This window comes from Coturnix japonica, chromosome 1 (assembly GCF_054131305.1).
Source record: "Coturnix japonica strain WE chromosome 1, WE-NBRP24, whole genome shotgun sequence".
NCBI lineage: Eukaryota > Metazoa > Chordata > Aves > Galliformes > Phasianidae > Coturnix > Coturnix japonica.
The window spans coordinates 46,868,703-46,890,118 of record NC_140663.1 but is presented as its reverse complement, the minus strand read 5'-3'; the positions used below and the strand labels follow the sequence as shown (position 1 = coordinate 46,890,118).

The 21,416-nt window shown below is 40.1% G+C and overlaps 1 protein-coding gene and 1 long non-coding RNA gene across 7 annotated transcripts in view; one reads left to right on the top strand and one right to left on the bottom strand.

Annotated features, from left to right (window-relative positions):
* Positions 1 to 24: 24 nt before the first annotated feature.
* LOC146762396 (uncharacterized) lies at positions 25 to 4,056 on the top strand. The gene is made up of 3 exons (XR_014935234.1): positions 25 to 2,016; positions 2,720 to 2,897; positions 3,983 to 4,056. It is a non-coding gene; the product is annotated as an uncharacterized LOC146762396 (long non-coding RNA).
* A 5,688-nt stretch (positions 4,057 to 9,744) lies between these two features.
* The window catches only part of SCUBE1 (signal peptide, CUB domain and EGF like domain containing 1), a 201,842-nt gene continuing 190,170 nt past the window's right edge, over positions 9,745 to 21,416 (bottom strand). For 3 of the 6 annotated variants that reach the window (XM_015869916.3, XM_015869933.3, XM_085518000.1), the window contains 6 exons: positions 20,836 to 21,003; positions 19,833 to 19,994; positions 18,239 to 18,436; positions 14,496 to 14,648; positions 13,369 to 13,448; positions 10,524 to 12,314 (listed from right to left, as the gene is read on the bottom strand). In XM_015869916.3, coding sequence (XP_015725402.2) covers positions 12,162 to 12,314; positions 13,369 to 13,448; positions 14,496 to 14,648; positions 18,239 to 18,436; positions 19,833 to 19,994; positions 20,836 to 21,003 — 914 coding nt within the window. In that variant the 3' untranslated portion in view covers positions 10,524 to 12,161. Of the gene's footprint in view, positions 12,315 to 13,368; positions 13,449 to 14,495; positions 14,649 to 18,238; positions 18,437 to 19,832; positions 19,995 to 20,835; positions 21,004 to 21,416 lie in introns of those variants that run through there. The other 3 variants (XM_015869913.3, XM_015869923.3, XM_085518005.1) reach the window with 3 other exon arrangements.

Below are 21,416 nucleotides of genomic sequence, written 5' to 3'. Positions count from 1 at the left end.
GAACGGGAAGTGCGCGCGCGTGGCGGGCGGGGCCTCAGCGAGCTGAGGGCCGCGGTTCGGGTCTGAGGGGGGTTGTGAGGTGTTACTGAACGGCTTCGCTTTCCGATAAAAGTGTTTGGGGAAAAACGCATATTGAACATCCATCAGTGAAAAAGGAAAGTGACTTTACAGCGTTTTTGTTGGGCTCTTTAGAAGAAGTTTTTGAGACAACCTGTTCCTTCTCGAACATTAGTAGGGAATAGCTTCCGATGTTTTAAGCTGGAACTGCTTAGCCTGAGCTGTAGTGGAGGCTCTGATCTCCGCTCAGGTGTGGCTGTAAAGTTGCAGAAGCCATGTGTGTGGCACTGCTGCCCTGTGCACAGGCCACTGTTGCTGTTCTGGGCAGCTGAGAGCTGTGGCACCCCTCCATCTCTGTGGGGTCTGTTCAGGGTCTGTGCAGGCTGCTCCTCCTGCCGGCCCAGCCCGCAGCCAGGATTGTGTGTCGGTGCTGCTCCAGCTGACAGAGCAGAACTATACAGGAGGGCTGTCTTGCAGCCTTGCAAATAATAAGGCACGGTGTCGTCAAGAAAACCTGTAGTTCATGGAGCTCCTTCAGTGGAGAACGAGCATCAGTGTCACACTGAAGAAACTGCTCACTGCTCATCTTGTGTAGCTGGACTGGTGTGTAGCTGGTGTGTGATATAGAGCAGCTAGCACAGCATTCCTCTCTCCACATCATCAGTTATGTGGAGGCAGGTCTCTGTGTTAAAGAGCTGTGGTACCTTGGTCAGACACTGAGGGTATAGAGAGATGAGAAGCAGTGCCTGCATGCTGTAACCATACACTGCTGTTCTAGCATTATCCCTCGACCAAGTAGCTGAATAGCAGACACAGGCCAGTCTCCCCCTGTCCACCCCAACATGTGCTGTGCTTCCACATATTCCCAGCAGATCTGCCTGACTGAGCAACAGAAAGTCAAAAACCAGCTGCCTTAACTGGGTTCCTGCTATGCATCTCTAAGTTTATGGATATTTTTGCTAACATTGTAGTTTGGAGAAAGGATGTCCATGGTGGAGATCTCACCCTGGCATTATAAAACGCAGAGACTGGACTGCTCACAGCCCTCACGGGGATCTTGATTGCTACAAAAGCTCCCAGAGCCACCCTTCCCTCAGCTATTGCTGTGCCATAGGATCACTACAGGATGTGTATTATGGATGCACACACCCTCATGCACAACCTGTATCATGTATACTGTAAGAGGCCATGCTTTTTACATTACTGTCTCAAAGTTTGCTGAAATGGACAAGTTCAGGCAAGTCCTGGCCAAGGTTCCAGGACTCCCTTTGTCTGAGACACACAGGAACCAAGGTTCGAGAAATCCCTCTGTTTAGGAGATGGACAAGTCCGGGAGCTACAAAAGGGAGATAAGATACTGATCAATGGCCCTTAAGTGGTCTTTTGTGTAGGCCTATCTCAAGGAAGATGGCCATCTCTGAGGACTGATGGCCCTTAAGTGGTCTTTCTCTCGTGTTGGCTCATCTCAAGGAAGATTGACATCTCTGAGGAAATCACAGGACTCTGACCCGAGCCGTCCCGAAATGTCTCGAAGGCTGGAAAGAAGGATAAAAAGGGCATGGACAAACCCCGAATTTGGGGAGGTTTTCTGACACCAGATGCCTCACTACGGAAACAAGGAGGTTTTCTGTCATCAGATGCCTCTCTACGCAAGTGCCTGCATGCTGAAGAAGATGCCTGCATGCTGAAGAACCTTTGTGGGCATCTAGGTATCTGACCTCAGATTCCTCCACCGTTGTCCTACTGCTGCCTATTATCTCTTCTGGGATTGCTGCTCGAGACTCTGCTCTGAGGGACCTCGCTGCCCGAGACTCCAGTTCCTGAGACCTGGCTATTCTGACCATCTTCTTTGCGTCTCATCGATCTGTGGCCTGCTACTTCGCTGCTGCTCTCCCCTACGCTTATTTTGCCCCGGACCAAAGTTAACAACGTGCTACGGGACGCTGCTGCATCCAGGAGGTGACTATTCCCCGCTTTAACGTAATTCTTGCTCTTTTCTACCTTTTTCTATCGCCTACTTTCCCTTCCCCATCACCCTAATTTTGGCATTCGTCACTCTCCCTTCCCCATCCCCTCAATTGTCTATTATTTCCAATAAACTGGTCGGATCAACATTTGAATGTTCTTCTTCTTAATCTCACGCCGGGCATAACATTATCAAAAGAACCTTTGCCTCACTCCTAAATTGGAGCGAGACAGTATATCAAGTCACAAGACTTGTTTTTTCCTTAAGCAGATCCAGTAAGAGAAGTAGGTTATCTTTTCATTTCCTTATTCAGTAAAGCTGCACTGAGCATGCCCTGTCCAGGGGGAATGTGATCCTGCTCCAACAGATTTACATAACCTTGTTTTTGCCAAGTGTAGGCAGGTGCATTCTCACTGCCTGTTTGCACCTCCACCTCACATTGGGCAGGACTTCTGGCCACTGGCCAGCTGTCTGTGGTTCCAGGCTGTTTGGGTGACTGTGCAGGTCAGGCAGGTCAAAACTGTTGCTGATGAACTCCAGGTAATAATAAAATGTAGTCAGGACCACTGGGATTATGAGCAGCGAGACTCTGAGATGTGGTAGCAACAGTAAATTGTGTTTATCCCCTTACTTTATCTAATGAGGTTGTTGTGTTTACCTGCAGCTCAGCTCATTCTTATGCTGTTTTTCCACCAGGAGTCTGTCAGTCTCCTGCAGCAGGGATGAGAGTCGAGCACTTGCCAGTTTCACATCACCACATCAGCTGCAGGGCTGCAGAACAAAGCTTTCAGGAGCAAGCATTCCTACCCCACACCACCAGTCGCTTGTGATGCCAGAGCAGTAGCTCTGCTGTCACCTCTCATTACAAAAGCAGGTATTCGTTGATAATATCTATAAAGTAAAAGTTACCTCAGAATATTATTCTGTTTGTTTTCTTAGGAATAGTGACTAACTTGTGGCACCTGAACAATGCAGCCCTTATTCAGGCAAAGTTCTTGTTGAATTTGACAGGGTGTTTTGCATGTTTACAACGAATCAGGGAGACAAAAGACCCTAAACTGACCTTACTAGTTTTACTCCTGTCTGAATTAATAGGATCCAACCTTCCAGCATTATCTGCAGCGATCCAACACAAGCAGCTAGGGCGACACTTTATCACAGCAGTCCCCATGACTTGCCCACTACAACCTTATTTAAATTGTGCCCTGCATCAGCCAAATTGGCTACTAAATAAATGCCCACCTGCATATTTTGCCTAGAGTGATATATATTTAATTCTGTTATTATTATTTTTAACACAGCAACATTTGTAGTAAAACTAGGCTGCCCAGGGAGGTGGTGGAGTCTCCTTCTCTGGAGATAATTCAAGACCCACCTGGACGCCTACCTGTGCGACCTGGCGTAGGGAACCTGCTTTGGCAGAGGGGCTGGGTTCGATGATCTCTGGAGGTCCCTTCCAACCCCTACAGTTCTGTGATTCTGTGAAAGCATCCCTGTAGCTCACCTAGGACTATAATAGAAATTTGTTGGGGTGTTAGGCAGTGATAGCAGCAGGAGAAAGCAGACTGCAACCCATGTTGGCTTCTTGTGGTATAAAAGCTCAGATATGGCTCCATGAAAAAGGAAGAAAGAAAACTTGCTCTGACAGGGAAACATCTCTAGAAAATCCTCCAGGACTATACATGACAGACCCCTTCTGAGTCAGCCATGATCAGTGGCTGAACAAAGATGAAAGTAAGTCTATGCTAAGTGTGCCTTCATTTATCTGCTTGGTAACTCCAGAGTGCCATTCATCAGGTCAAATGTCAAAATTATGCTTTGAGAGCTTGTTGGAAAGTCACAGCAAGATCTGGTATCTGCATATCTCTGCAGTTCTTACCAGGCAATGCTTATTTGAGAATCTTGTACTCAAATGCACATTGTCACGAATGTGGAACTGGACTTTGCCTTTGTACACAGGTACGTCATTACCAGTAATTAATTTGACTTGTGATGACATTGAGGAACTTCTGGGATCAAGTCTTCTGTCTTAGGTAAGAGCTGACTTTTCATATTACTCCATCAAAGATCTGGAGCAAATAAAGACAGCGGAGCATCATCTCACATGTTCCATCTTGAGGCACCGTCTGTAGTCTGATAGAAGTGATGCTCTGTCTTCTTGGAGCGTAATTAGAATGATTGCCATTATTACCTAAATTGACTGCTGTTAGCTGAAAAAAAACAGTAAATGATTTGTGCAACCAATCAGAATGTAACTGTCTTTTATGCCTTTTAAAGCTGTCACAGTGACACCAACAGTCATCAGTCATACTATTTATGTCACATACAATGCATATATTATCACATGATAAATGCTTTCTGTTAACAAGATAAGCTACTTACATGAGAGTATAAGCAGAATATCATGCACTATGGTGGTGTGTCAGGTCTCCTGACTGCTCCACACAGGGGTCTGCCACACCACTAACAGTGTTCTGCAGATGGCATTGATCTGTTAATAAGTGCTGCTGAGTGACAAACCTCGCCTTTTGTCAACTGACTTATTAGCATCTGTGATTTCTGCCTGGTCCAGCATGCTTCAGTGACAACTTGCATTTGCTGGACTGCAAAAGGTGATCTAATGAACATTTGACAAAGCTAGTCATGTCACTGCAGATGCTCTGTGTTCTGTTTGGTTCATCAACATCCAGTTTTGCATCCGACAAATCATGGATTGCTTAGCTGTAATTATATCTAAAGTCAGCAGGAGAAGGACCTGTGCAAATGCAGTTTTTCCACAGCAGAGCTAGAGGGGGGAAAATACACTCTTGATCTCTCCTTAAATCAGTGTTTTGGGTGCAAGCATGGTTTCCTCTCTACACAGACCTCAGAGAGAAAGGCAGCTTAAGTTTGGAAGTCACAGCTCTCGTCAGCAGCTTGTGATGGTAAGAGCCCATCAGGCCACCATCGGAAGAGAGCTTCCTTCCATCTGAATGAGATAAACAGAGTTACATAAGAAATTATTTTAAGAAACTGGAGTTTCTTTCAAGTCCTGGAGGGAATCAGCTGATATGTCTCTGGTCTGTCCATGACTCTGTCCCAGCACTGAGCTCGTTGTTTGACAAGAAAGAAAATGTTCTCTGTTGCCTGAAGATGAAAACTAGATTTAAAAATACAGATGTTATCAACAAGATTATTTGTCTTCTGATCCTTATCTACTTTACACTGGTGTGTTGAGCCTTACACAGGTATACAGGAATAAATGGCAGCAAAGATATCCTTTCCATTTTATGTTTATTATGAAAGTGATTTTAACAAAAGTTTTATTACATGCTTCATTTTGAGCTTTGACATAGAAAACAAAGCTATTAATATACTGAGGTAAAAGGAAGTGTATTTTCTTATAAGGTACATTTACAACAACATTTTCTACTATGAATCTGACAGTATTTTTAAAATATTGGTAAAGCTTAGATCACAGTATTTTATTTTCTAAGTATCAAATTTTGTACAGTTATTCACTATCTTTGCTCTAAACTACCATGATACATTTCATATGGAAATAGCTGTTTGTACATAATTTACATTGATAATAAAGCTTAGAAGTCCCAGCAGCATCTACAAGGGTTTCATCCAAAATGTCACTCATGCCCACTATTCAGACTTAACCAGTTGTTACGGTAACCAATATTACATATCTGGATATTTCTCCCAATATCTAGTCTACCAGAAATTCCTATTTAATAGGCAATGGGTAAGATCACGGTGAACCTAATGCAGGTAAAACTCTCACAGATCTCAATGACAGTTTTACCTAGAAAAGGCTCTATGATCTGATCCAGTATGTTGATTTATCACTTCCACTGCTCCCTAGAGTGCAGAGACACTGTGCCTTTCCTTATCTTTGTGCTATACTGGGGCATCATTCCTGAATTCCCTTTTTTCCCCCTGAATTTTGTGCTGTTTCTTGTTCTACTAAGAACTAGCACTAACTTTAAAATACGTATTCTTTATATGTTCTGAAAATTGTAAGCACTTCTGAATGACACTTCATATTCAATTCAGTGAAAACTAGCAGGTTAAGTTGTCCCAGAAAACTCTTCCCGTGACACCAGTGAGACTGCAGAAACAACAGGAGCAGTCATCCAGCAGAATGAATCTGACTTACTGACCACACACACCAGTGCCCTGTAAGTACCTTTTGCTGCTGTCCATGTGAATTAGTGGCCTTTCTAAGGTATAAAACATAGAAAACAATATTTACAAAATAAATTTAATTAAAAAAGTAACAAGAATAAACTAAAAAAAAAAAAAAAGATATTTTCACAATCATTAACATTTACTTAAGCAAAGCCACATCTTTTCCTAGATACTGAGAAATTCAGCTAAAGTTGAATTGCAATTGTGTATCTTTAAACTTGTTATCTCTGCTTTCTGAATACAGGTGGTTTAAATTATTACATCTACAGGTACTTCTGTACATTTTACTCTTGTATATTACATATTAAACTTTATAGATTAAAAGTATAGTGATGAAACAATAAATAAATGAACTAACAAACTGGAATTGTACATATTCAGGTATCCAGATAACGTATTTTTTTCCTTGCGAGTTTATTTCCCAGATTGTTTCTAGTCAGATGAAAAGCGTTATGACAAAACATGAGACTTTTCTCCAAACAGAATTTGGATACTGAGGGATACGTTTCTATTACCTTACAGAATTCCATACGTTCTTATGGGAGACAAAAGTATTTTTTTCCTTTCCGCAAGTGCTTACGACAGTCTCTCATCCTAGAAAACTATTTCATTAATGTCTCAAAGTATTAAGAATCTACAGAACTTCTCCAATCACTACTGTTCCTGTCAAACAGTGGTTTTAAACTATAGGAAAAAAATAATGCAACTACTCAAAAGAATGACACAAGTACACATAACAGCATGTTGCTCACACCCACTGTTCAGAATATGGAAAATCCAGACCTCTGAGTTGGCTGAGAAATTGGCCACTGAATTTACCTATTGAATATTTTTCACCCCAGTTCTTTTTTTAAGAGCACTCCAAGGTATTTAGAGTCCAGACACAAGTACTCTCGCAGGCCAGTTAGGATTTGCAGCCAAGACCAGGCAGTAGTTCCTTAGAAGAATCCTACCACCGCTTTAGCTCCTGAAGATTAGAACTGGGTTGTTTATAGAAAGGGAGTGTGGGGTAAACTTTCTTATTTGAGTGTTTAATGCATGGAAGTATGTTTCTTGTTCATGTGGCATCATCTGTTCCTTCTATGTAGAAATGGAGGACTACAGCTGAGCTCTGCTCCTTCAAAACCATCTGCCAAATCAAGATGCAGCCTTTGAAAACTCTGCAGCCAAACACATCTTTATTTAAGCTAATGTAAAACTAATTTAAAGTAAATTAAAATGAGCTTCCTAGGATAAGCCTACTTAAAACTACTACAAAACTGATGTATAGGAAGGATCAGTCTAAAGTTTCAGTACATCTAACACTATGGTTTAACTTTAGTGTATGGAGAAAGCATAAGTAAAATTTCTTATGAAAAGCTAGGCGTTAGGTAAAATGCTACTAAATTACGAGGAAGGAAAGTAGGCAGGAAAATGGGCTGAAAGTTACTGCAGTTTTCTTTCAGTCCAGTTTTGGTGACCTAAATCTTCAGGCAGAATAAATCTCGCTATCGCAGGCAAGATACAAGTAGCAATCTTCTACTGAGCAGAGAATCCTGGTACTTCCTGTACTCAAACAACACGCGGGAACACCCTGCCCACAGCAATCACTAACAAGCACTTTGAAGGCATGACTTAGGGCTTTATTAGCAATTTCTGATTGTTGCAATCCCCTAGATTACAGCAGGTGTGCAGGCTGTTATTTGATGAGAATGCCTAGGTAATTTAGTGAGTAGTCACCTCACTAAAAAAAAGTGCAGTATTTAAAGCAGGAGAGGCTTAAAATGTTAAGTGCTACAGATGCAGCTTTTAAGCGTACAGGCGTTTGCAAATTGAAAATAAGAAGCTTGGTTTGTTTGTGATGTGGAATTGTGTAATCGCAAATGGATACTTCTTCAGCCTTCCTGCAGTGACACAAACATTGTGTTACACATGGTCTGTACGCAACGTGATGTTTGTGGCAGCAGATACAGCTCTGTGTTTACTGAATGTGTTTAAATGCAATATTTCTCATATAGGCTAAAAGCCAAAATTTGCTATTCTGCCATGTGCCGATTCATTTCAGGAAGCTCTTAAAGTAGGCAGTATTCCTGCTGGTATGTTTTTTGATTCCCAACTTTGTCTAAGTCATTCCTTGTTATTGCATAGTAACAATATGCTCTCTGGCTTTTGCTCTGTAGAGTGAAAACATTCTACATGATATTAACAAAAGAAGAGCTCTGCTCACCTTCTGTTTGGTGAATACCAGTTTCTGTAACTGTCAAGTATGAAAAACCCTTATGCCATTCTGAAGATATTTTTAATGAGATATTTTTAGATGAGATTTGTCAAAACATTTCTCACTTTTCGAGCTCATGTAAAAAATATATGCTGTCATAAAAATCAGCTGAAATTGGTTCAGACACTCCTATATACCACTTGTCATTACTTTTTTTTTTTTTTTTTTTTTTCCATGAAAAACTTGCACATCTGATGGCTTTTTTTTATACAGAGCTGTAAGCATTCAAATTTGGCTTGCTTTCTAAATATATCACATATGAAACTCCTATATATTCCCAGGCATTTCACTGTATACTTTTGAAGGCCAAATTGTTCTTTCTTTCACAGCAACACAAAGTCTACATTTGCTCCAGAAGTCACTGAGAGCCCTGTCCTGACCGTGGAGCCCCTGACCTTCCGTGGCTCCAGGGAGAATGAGCTAGTGTGCACCTCTGAGGCTGCCTGAACTAGATGAAACACAACATTTCTCTGTTATGGTTGAAAGTCAGCCAGAGTTGTACCAGAGCAAACTGTAGACAGTCCTTTATGTATTCACCTCTCACAATTGTACCAAGGTCCCAGTAACAGTGGCCATGACCACGACAAGTCTGTGCCAGAGTCTCTGGCACTGGATTCCTCATGGAAAATGTTATGGTGCTGCCAGTAGCCTATGGACCTTTAAGGCAGTTACCTTCAGCTCTTTTCTAAAGAGGAAGCTTGTCCTGCATGACAGCTGTGGCATTGTGCCTTCAACCCTGAGTTGCTAAGCAGAAGTTTAGCAGGGATTTTACAAAACTCACTGTGCAGGATCAGGTTTCCAAAGCTCACTTACTGAAGCCAACAACACTACAGGTCACTGTTCACTGTTCAGCAAACAATGAAGTTTTCTTCAGAAATTTAGTGATCTTTGGTTAGAATTCTAAACAACTGCTAAGTAACTTTCAGCAGCGTGTCTTAAATCCTGACCAGTTCCAATCATTCTGGATAGACCTATCAGACTTTGAGGTTTGGTTTGGTTGAAATAGTTTCTTCACTATGGCCTTACGTGTGATTATCTAAAAAGACTTTTGTTACTGTTAGGATTTATATTTTTTTCTTCAGATAACTTCTGCTAAGGGAAAAACAAACACATAACTTGTTTCATTCTGGGCATGCATTGGATCTGGTACTGATACAGTCTCCTTTAAATATCCACCTCTAGTAATCCATCATGAATATTTAAGAAAAATAATTGCAACATCATCACCAAATAATAATAATAATAATTAATAATAATAATAATAATTAATAATAATAAAACAGCCTTTAAAAGAAGACATTTCTGACCTTTATGCAGGTGTCACATTTGGAAAGAAAGGTATATATATATACATATATAATATATAGAGATTAAAGAGAATGTTATTCAAAGACCTACAATCCACATATGGGAAAAAAAAAAAAAAAAAAAAAAATTAGACTAAGCTGAAACTGTTGAGGCACAGAAAGAAAAAAATTATGGTCTTCAACAGGGAAGGAAAGAAGGCAAGTAAAAATTCAGGATGGCCAAGTAGAAAAACACAACTGAATATTTAATGTGTCTCTTAGAAATGAAATCATGGAATCATAGAATCACAAGGTTGGAAAGGACCTACAAGATCATCTAGTCCAATTGTCCTCCCATCACCATAGCTACAGCAAACCACTAAACCATATCTTGTACCTCCTTATCCAGATGCCTCTTGAACACTGCCAGGGACAGCGACTCCATCACCTCCCTGGGCAGCCATTCCAGTGCCTGACCACTCTCTGAGAGAAAAAGTTCCTTATTATATCCAATCTAAACCTCTTCTGGTACAACCTGTGGCCATTTCCTCGGGTCCTGTTTGTAAATAGCCAACCACTCAAAGCCAACAGAAAACAAGTTTGTAAATTTAAACAGAACTTGCTCAAAGACAAAAAAAAAAAAAAAAAAGTGTAAGAAGTACAATTGTTGGCCTTATCTACCCCAAATACTTTCTTTGAGAGCATCCAAGGGTATTTTGAACTACAAGATAGATATGAAAAAAAAAAAACCCACAAAAAAAAACCAGTTACACATGTCTTTCTGAAAGGATGTTGGCATGAGAGTTAATTTATGCACATCATAATCTTGTGGGATCAGAAGGGAAATGATACAAAAGAGGAAGGGACTTACTTAAAAATAAAGAAGCTGAAATGCCAATAAAAACAGCTACTCTCTCACTGAATTCTGTGATTCTGTGAAATTAGCCCTTGTGCCAGAAAACAGGAGGAAACATGGGTTTTATCATCATCTGAGACCCCAGTTATGTGTCTTGCTGTGAGGAGAACCTGACCACAAGGTTAATGCTCTCTTACAGACTGCATAATCCCAGCAGCTGATGGGCACAGTGACTCCAAGCCTCTGCTTGCAGCACCCATCCTCCAACTCATCAAACTGGGCTGCAAAACTGTGTTCCTGCACTGTTCCCTTGCAGTTTGGGCCTGTGGCAGAGGTATGTCCCCAGCAGTTCAGGGATGGCAGATCTGAAAAAAATATCCTCTTTGGTGAACTCCTCACAAGTGTTCTGTCCTCAGGTAACCGTTGGTCTGCTGTGTGGGGTACCCAAGCAAGAGACAATAACTGCCCCCTTCCCGGCCAGCAGTCACATCTAAACTGATGCTATTTTTCTCGGAATAATGTGTTAAAAGAGAATGCCCTAGTAAACCATTATCCTGTGTTAGAAGGACTCCAGAAGGGTTTGTCTTAATGGAAGTGACAAGCACTTGGAGAAGTCATTTGATCATCTAAGCAAAGTTACAAATAGTTATAGCGTGTGGGAGTAAAGATTTAAGCATGAATAATATTTACAGTAACTAAAGATAACATTACTAATGTACCCACAAATAGAAGTATATATATATTTATATATTGTACTCATTTAGATGCTCTATTAACGGAAAGAAAAACAGACTACAACTTCTGTTGGTGTTGTTCCTGTCTCATCTGTTCTATCATAACTGCCTCCAAAGGGACCAACCGATGGATAGAATTCCATAGCTTGATCCATTCCAATGCAGTAACGTACAGTGGCAACCCTCTGAAGAAGTGTAGAAGAGGACAGACAAAAACATAAGCACACAGCATGGCACTCAATTGTACAGAATTCATAAAACAAAATGATACATCTGATTCTTTTCTTTTACTCCTTTTTCTTCCCTTTTGATTTCTAATTGGTCAGAGGTTCCACTAAGCCACAAATGAGAAGTAACACAATTTAGATTGTTTTGTTTTCTTCTAAACTTCAAGTGCAATTCAAAATCCAAACCTTATTCATGCTCCATACCTCTTACTTCAACAGAACCTATTGGTAGGTAGTTCCATCAGATTTGAACAGATGCCTTCTTTGCTTTGCAGGAAATTATTTTTGGTGGAAAATAAAACAAGTAGAAAGATTTTTTTTACATAATGTAGTTTCAAATGGAAAGTGAAGATGCACAAGTGCAGATACAAGTTTTGATCTTCAAATAGATGCCCTCAAGGATCCACAGTATTTTTTCTGCAGTAAAAAGCCCACTCAGAACATTGGTGTTTAATGATTATGAAGCATTATAAGTATTCTTCAATATACAATTGAAAATAAAGGCTGCAGAAAAAGAGCCTTTAAATTACCAAATGTTTCTACTACGGAAGAAAGATGATATTCAACAGGAATGCAAAAGAACCTCAAACTGAATACCACTATTTATATGGTCGTAGAAATCGGGAAACTTTTGATCGCAATAGCTTTATAAATGATCTTGGAAACATCTCTTTTGACTCTTGCGCTGTGTACTTGAAATAGTTTTGTGGATGTGCCAGTACATCAAAGAGAGCTTTAATCAGTTTCTTGTCCTGTGGGAGACAACATACGTATTATATAAAAATACTGTTGGGATTTAGTTTGTGCTCATCTGTCATAAATAATGAACAACAGTCAGCTTGTTTCTTTTTGCAGAACTTGATTCTGGGTAAAGCAGTGTAAGGAAGCTGCTCCATGTTGATATGGGGTTTTATACTGATGAATCTGTCTAGTTCAGGTTTTTTGTTTGTTTGTTTTCCTGCAATTTCTGTTCCTGGAAGATACTGAATTGAGAGAGCAGCAGTTGGGTTAACCACAAACTGACCGCAGAAGTTAGGCATTAGTATGGCAAGCTGCCTCTGTTGGCTCTTCCAGCCTCTTTAATGCTGTTGCTCAGGACCTTTCTTCCACAAGGAAGAAAGAAGGCTGCTTTTCAAAAACACTGATCTCCTTCAGGACCTTTTCCTGTATTTTGGTATAGCCTTATTTCAGGGAATCAGCTGAGCCTGTGCCTGAATCCCAAGTGACCTCAGAGATGCAGTGAATGAATACTCACAGGGTTGGGACAGGGACAGCCGGGAGAGCTGACTCTAAGCCTTGCAGGTTAGAAAGGTTGCACAGCAGCCTTTCTCTCCTTTTGAAAACCATTTATCTTGCCTTTTGAAAATCCTTTCATGAACAGCCTACAACATTACGGTTATATCTTGTCAAGGCGGGGCAGTGGTTTAGGTGGATACATTTTTTAATGCACAGGAAATTCTGATTTATTGTTTAAAAAACTAATTTAAACATATGCCATACTGAGGCTGAAGAAGACTCTTTGAACAATAAGTTATTCATTTTTTTTAACATACAATCACATTAGCATTTGTTTCATTTAGTTCTTGCTTCAGCAAAGGATGTGGATGTGTGCTTAGCCCAACTGCGCTAATGATTTTGTTTTAGTTCAAATACCACCATAAAGCTCTGAAAAGAGAGAATCTCATTTGGTATCACAGTGGAGGTTTGAATATTACAATCCAAATGAGGGTAATGAGAACTACCTTGGAAAAAATATTTAGTGAAAGGAATCTCTGGTTAGCCTCAGATAAAGAAGAATTTTCATACCTTTAGAATTTCTTGATGATTTTCTGATGCATATAATCGTCCATCTCGAACAATATCTTCTATTAGTTGTTGGTAATCCTCTGAAAAATAAAGATCAGTGAGTGACTGTTTGTGATATCCTTTGGGAGGATAACAGCCAGACAGAGACTCATTATCTAGACTTCCTCTTGGAGACAAAGATGAGATATTTAGTATCCAGTTCATTATTCAGTGACTCTATTCCTGCTGTGGTCTAATCTAATCACAGTAAAATGTAGAATTCTGTACTGAACAGTAGCTTTCAATTCTCTATGTGAATATTGACTTACTCTTTGAAAGCTACTCCCTCCACATAACGGTGTTTTATTATTTACATTGTATAAACAAAGAAACAAGACCACAGATATGAAATAACTGTCAAAGGCTACACACAACACAGACAGGAACAGATCCCTGTTTTCTCTCCTGTGAACAGCTCTCATTTTGATTCTCAAATAGATGCCGACCCTCAGCTTACCATGGAATATCTTGTCTACCACAAAATTGCAGTGCTAATTGGAAAAGAGGGGGGCTAACAGCCAAGGATATCATAAAGAACTCTTAATTTTGTTAAAACAGAAATCATCCCAAAGTCCAAAATATACAGTTCAATACTTATTTCTATGTGATGAGCCAGAATGGTCTAAAATGTGTTGAGTTTATGGAAATGGCTACTTAAAGGACATTTCCTTTGCATCATTGCTTTTCTCTGTTGAACTTGTGATTTTATTAACTTATACTTTTAATGACTGTGTTGATTATCAGTAGGGCTTGATGAAGGGGCTTCCTGAAATGTACAGCAATTAATAATTTTCTGATCCTGCATATGATAAATGACCATTAAAAAGAGTCTCACTGAATTCTGTGTAAGTTTAAAGAATTCTGTGTAACTTGCCATCTGTCTTTCAAACATTAGGAAAAGAAGTTAATATAAAATTAGTATCATGTAAATCCAGTTGTAAAGAATTTGGAAGTAATGGACTGAAAAAAGTTACATGAAGTTTTGTCTCCATTCTTCTCTCTCTGTCACCACATGAACGAGAGATTCCGAAAGCCAGTGTTATACATTTCGGATACAGCACAAAGATGGAAAACAATCCCACTCTCACCATCATAAGTCACATAAGGAACTTGAAATCCTTTGCCACTGTTGCCTTCATTTGACTTGAACTGAATCCATAGCTTCCTTGATCTTGAAGTAAATGCAATAGGTCTCTCATAAGTCTGACACGTTTCATATGTAGTAATTGAAGTAGGAGAAGCTAGGAAATATTAAATAAAAAAACTTCATAAAGATAAAACAACTCTTTGTGCTCTTTGTGCTCTTCCTAATTTCAAGGTCAGAAATGACAAATTGACAAAACACTTCTCAGTTTACATATGCCTCACAGCCAAGTTTTTTGTTGCTGTTTGTTTTTGTGACAAGAAGGTATGCACTCTTTCATCTGCCTAAGAGAAGAAAGAAATTTTTCTACAAAGGTAATAAGAATCCTTCTTCTCTGTCCTAAGACAAGTTCATTTCTAGTATTTACAAAAGTAGTATCAATAGTACTCACTCTGTGTACTACTGGCTCCAAATAGACCAGAACAAGTCAGCTGCACCCCAGGCAGATGTGATAAGCAGCTCCAAGAACTCCCAGTTTGGGGAGTTAACCTGATAGCAATAAGCAGTTGAGCTCTGAAGAAGAGTTAATGTGAGTGTGCCCAGGCCAGTGCTGTGCTATACTGTGCAAACCACATGGCTGCAGAACACCTCAGCCAGAGCATGTGAAGAAGGGAGTCTACAGGCAATTCTCACTTGGCACAGCTGATTACACCACCTGCCTGGCCTTGCCTTTATTTATTCAGCAATTAGTTCTCATAAGAAAGTTGTTTTTGTTTGACAGTAGAAATGATAAGAGTTGTTTCAGGGATCACAGAACGTAAAATAAATAGCTTAGGTTGGAATGCACCTTAAAGATCTTGTTCCGATCCCTTTGCCACGGACCCCTGTGTTACCACCCACTAGATCAGGCTGCCCAGGGTCCCATCCACCCTGGGCCTGAATGCCTCCAGGGATGGGGCATCTGCAGCTTCTCTGGGTAGCCTGTTCCAGTGCCTCACCACACACTGGGTAAAGAATTTTTTCCTAACATCTAGCCTAAATCTCCCTTCTCTTATTTACAAGCCATTCCACCTTGCCCTATCACTATCAGACTGTAAAAAGCCAGACCCTCTCCTGCTTACAAGTTCCCTTTATATACCGGATGGCTGAATGAGTTTTCCATAAAGCCTTCTCCTCTTCAAGCTAACCAAGCCCAGCTCTCACAGCCTTTCTTCAGAGAAGAGGTGCTCCAGCCATTGGAGCATCTTTGTGGCTCCATTCTGAATCCTCTCCTCCAGCTCTACATCTTTCTTGTGCTGGAGGTCTCAGATGTGAACACAGTATTCCTGATGAGGCCTTACAAGGTGCAGAGTAGAGGGGGACAATCATCACCCATGTCCTGCTGGGCATCCCTATTTTAACGCAGTCCAGGATACAGTAGGCCTTCTGTGCAGCAAGTGCACACTGCTGGCTCATGTCCAGTTTTTGTCCACCAAGACCCTCAAGTCCTTATTTGCAGGGCTGCTCACAATGAGCTCTCCTCCCATTTGGTACACATTATTGCCCTGACCTAAGTGCAACACCTTGCACTGGGCCTTGTTGAACCTCATTAGGTTCATGTGGGCCAACTTTTCAAGCCTGTACAGGTCCCTCTTGATGGCATCCCTTCCTTCTGTTGTGTCAACTGCATTACTCAGATTGGTGTCATCAACAAACTTGCAGAGAGTGAACTTGATCCCACTATCTGTGTCACTGATAAAGTTGCTGAAGAGCACTGGTCTGAAGTCATAACCCTGGTGACCGACCTCCACCAGGACATAGAGCCATTTACCACAACTCTCTGGCTGTGACCATCCAACCAATTCTTTATCGACTGAATAGATCACTGTTCAATCCATATCTCTCCAATCTAGAAATAAAGATGTGGTGTGGGAGCACATCAGAGGCCTTGTGCAAGTCCAGGTGGATGACATCAACTACCTTTCCTTTGAAGGAGTGACTGATGCTGTCACCCCATCATGGAACGCCACCAGATTTGCCCTTGGGGAAGCCATGCTGGCTGTCTCAGATCCTCTCCTCATCTTCTATGTGCCTTAACATCTCTTCCAGGAGGCTCTGCTCTTCTCAGATACTGAGGTGAGACTCACTGGCCTGTAATTTCCCATGTCTTTCTTTCATACAAAAGATGTCAACCTTTAAAATGATGTTTCCCTTTTCCCAATTAGCAGGGACTTTGCCCGACAGCCATGACTTTTCAAATATGACAGAGAGTGGCTTAGCAATCACATCAACCAGTTTCTTTGGGACCCTGGGATGCACTTCATTTGGCCTCAAAAGAAAATCCCATAATAGCTGAATGACAAAATGTGGAAAATCTCTTCTGTGCCCAGGGTTTGCCCAGTATGCTGTGTGAATCAGAGGCCTACTTGATGCTACACCACTTAGGATTTGTACCATGTAAAGATCTATACTATCCTCTCCTTACAGAGTTGGCTCCAATAAATAGCTTTTAAAATGGTATCTTACAGAGACAAAGTGCTTTTTTTACCTGCTCTGTGCAAACACTACCACTGAGCTGGAGATTGTCTCAGCCCACATCTGCCTGTGTGTGCCTAAGTGATATGACTGGGTGGCAAGTGTGTATCAGGGAGAAGCTGAGGTTAACATAACCATGCTGGTGAGAACATGCTGTATTATTCAAACATACTATTGTGGTTGAGTCCATTAATAAACTACAAGTAAGGGGATCCAACAGTAACTCTGGAACTGCGATAGGTTTTTCCACTGTAGCACTAGAAGCTGACTCTTCATAAAACATAATTAATATCTGTAAGGACTACTTATATGATGCCAAACATACAGCAATTGAAAATCACGTATATGAAAAACTCCCCTCATTTTTCAGTGCTGATATTGTGCTACTATTGCTGGTTCTCAAGTGAAGGCCAAATATTTCCCTGATCTGCCTGGCTTTAGTTACTGTTGGAACCACAGTTTGGGATTAGGACAACTAATTTGTTTTGCTCCATTGTTTTGCTTTTAAAAAACAAATCTATTCAGAAATATTTTCATCTTATCTATAGTGAGCAGGTTTCTTTTAGTACTCGTATATAGAGCTGCCAGCACAAGGCCTCAAGGTTAAAGAAAAAAGTGATGAAAATTGTTTTCACAAGTGAAATATGCCATTTTATCAAGTAAAATATTCTGTTTTAAACAAAGTTCCATATCAACAATTGCCTTTCATAGTTGGATGCCTATAAAGGACTGCAGGAGAAGTGTATCATAATGGTGTCTTAGCTTCAGGAGCAATCAAAGAAAGAATACAGTACCTGCTCCACATGAAGTTGGGAAAATTTGGATTTTGGAAGGTGTCAGGTGTACCTGCCCTGTGCCGTGGCAAAGATTTAGCAATAATTGCAGCACTTACTCACAAAGGATAAGTAAGAGAATAATTTGTACAGGTGTCAGGAGATACCTCTCCTAATCTAACTTAGCATTACTGCATTGACTTCTAGAATGGCAGTGATTTATTCCACATGATAACTGGGCTAGACAAAAGACCATTAAGTGCTTTGTGATTCAGCCAAGACTTGAATAATTAATTGTTAATTGTTATTGGTACAGTGTTCTGTTTTAACTTGCTGTGCCAGTTCATTCAATATTCTTTTTAGAAACACTGGAAGTTGAGGACAATCACCACTTCAGTATGAACTTTCCACTCAGACTGTTTGCAATAAATATTTATATAACCCATGTCTGACAACTTACCACTTTTCCTCATTACTAAAACATCACCGCATTCATCTTCTATTGGGAGAAATATCTCAGGCACAACAATGAGTATTCTCCTCTTTGGGGGTGGATTTATATTCCAAATGCATTCAACGTTAGCTGGGTAGTCTCCAGGATAGTTGGGTGATTCAATATAGCCAGTATAATCACCAAGTTCTCCTCCACAGTGCTGGTCTGTGCAGGAATATAAATTAGCATTTGTGTTAGCTGATGAGATAATTTGAGCTGCTTCTCTAGATCCATCAAGAGCAAGCCTAAACTTCTCCTCACAGGTTTCGAAACCAATACATTCTTCAGCTGCTTCCTTGTTGAACACTGAAAACCCTTAAAGCAATAATCAACCTACAGAGCTGATTGCAACTGATTTGCGAGACCATAATCTCCAGTGTGTAAGATGACCCTCCATTCAGACTGCTTTGGTATTTGATTAAGAAACCAACAGGTAAGTAAACAAGGATCCCATTGTGGAGGCACTCACACAGTGGTTACCACTGAGGCCATGATGACATTTAACTTTTCTGACTGAACTTCATGTGGTTTTTAACTTGGTTTAGGTAAATGCATGTGATGATTCTAATAGGTAACCTTACCTTGATTATAGATTTACTTTGTTTAAAATGAAGCAACTTATTAAAGAATTTCAATTGATACACTGAAGTATTACTTTATGAGTATTCAAAATTCCTACTGAATTTGCCATGAGTGTGATTCACTGAGTTATTTAACTTGGTCTTTCCAGGCCTACGCAACTGTGTAAAACCAGGCATACACTGAAATATTTTGCTTAATCAAAAAATTCTGCAAGGTCAGAAACTGGACTGAAAACAGAAAATATCTAAGCCAGCAAAGTGACATCAGTAGTTTTACTTTATTGGAAAACCATCAAACTTCTTCAAATTCTTTGAGAATAACTAATATACTGAAATTACATTAGCAACGATGGCTTAATAAGAATAAAAACTTATGGCAGCTGTACGCAGGAATATTTGACACGATGTTACCTAACTGTTATAGAGAACTTCTCTTAAATTTGAATGTTAGGGATGAAAAAAAGCTGTAGTTTAAAGAAGCAGCAGTTCACAAAAGATCAAATACAACTACAGAGGAATCCTTGGAGATGTTTAAAATGGTAATTTAAGACAGAAGACAAAAAAGCAATTTACTGCAAAAAAGCCTATGAGAAGATTTCACTGTCATAAGCAATTATCTGGCATTTGCAGTATGCATGGCTGTGCCTCCTAGTACTTTATAACGACTAGTAGCAGTTGCTCTCATAGAAGATCTTGTGCTCTACAGAGACAGAAATATGCATCACTGCAAAACTCTGGGAATCTGAAAGCTCAATAGTTTTAACCTGCAGCTGGCACTCTATGAAATGACATTAATGCTAAAACAATTAAATGCATCAAATGATAGTTTTCCAGGTTTTGCTCTCATTGCTTTCAGTTTTTACTGTTCCACGTGGCAGCAGATATATGCTAACTGGGAAATACAAGACAAGAGTGCAACCTGACAAATGAACCTTCAAGCTGCGGTTCAGAACCTCACAGCTAATATAAATGCAACTTACTTTTACAGTGTGTAACATTAGTGGAGCCATCAAAGTCTGTACTTGTGTTCCCAGGGCAGGTGATGCAGTAGTTTTGACCAAACTCAGGTTGGTAAGTTCCTACAGGGCATCGGATACATCTGTGCGTAGTGGAGTTGTAGTAGTGTCCAGGAGAGCAATGAACTGCAAAGTATGAACCATATTATTTTCAGAAAATAACAATTTTCATTGCAGAGACATGTTCCCTCTACTCTGGACTAATCCACGATGCCCCAAAAAGGACATAAGCTCACAGTATTTCCAATTACAAAGGACCTTCTAACTAGAATTCTCTTCTGAAGACTGGTGAACTAGTAACTCATGCTGCACATGCCTCTCACTATATTTGATATGGAGGTTTCCTATGAGCTGGTAAAAATGGAAAACGATATGTATCTGCCTCAACAACAAAAAGATCTTTCACAACAGCAAGAGGGAAGTTCCTATGTTTGCCAGGATCAGCATGTAATTCAAATAAGTAAGCTAAAATAAGTTTGGGCAGACTCCTTCTTCAGCATTTGCATTGGAAGTTGTCATTGCAGGACACGCAGCACATTCTGTACTTACAGTTGCTGCCCAGATAGTTTGTAAAGAATCCTTAACTTCATACAATTTCTGTAGCATTTTTTTTTTTCCTAATTAGGAAAATAAAAATAGGCAGCAATGGAAGGCTAAATCATTCTCTGATGCAAGCTGGTTTGATTTCTTGCCATGCAATGAAGCTGATTTACTTCCCAGCTGCAGAGCAAATACTGTATGTGCCTGTGGTAAATTCCAAATACAATAAATACTGTTCAGTCTCCACAACCTTGGGAGATCATGACTAGTTTACAGATTGCCTGGACATTTAATTTTATCACACACAGTGTTCCTATGTGCATTGACTATGTTTGTTTTGGAGACTTCAGAAGTCCGTTAGTATTGAAGCTCACAAATAAAAGGGCAAGCAGCAGAAAAACCAATCATGGAAAGATATGAAATTCACCTTTGGTTTCACAGTCTTGAAAAGAAACAGCACCTTCGTACTTGGTCACAAGCCCTCCACCACATGGAAAGCAGAGCGTCCTTCCTGGTTCAGGCTGATATGTACCGAGAGGACAGACTCGACAAGGTTTAAAACCATCTGATGAATAGTGTCCAGGAGAACACTGCCCTAGAAATGAAAATGATCATCTGTGTTAGTGAGCCAAAATATAGCTCATAGTTGGAAATGCTTCTTTTGCCTTAAAAAAGTGACTGGACTGCTGCAGATCAAATTCTAATCTTACTTGCATCTATTGTTCCTGTAACTATTCCCTAAAAACAGGGCCAGTGATTAGGACTAGTTTCTTATTGAGCTCCTTGCTACCTACTTCTCTTTTTAATTTTCTTTTTCAGAAAGGGCCTATTAAGATGTTTTTATAATACTTTCACTGAGCCTTTCACCTGAGAATTTCAAAGTACTGAGAATTTTCAAAGCAGGGAAAAAGTGAATCTTTGTATCATATCTATGAAGTCTTGTTATTTTTTAATATCTCCATTTTATAGATATGGAAATAGTACCAATCTGGATGGGACCAGTCCAGC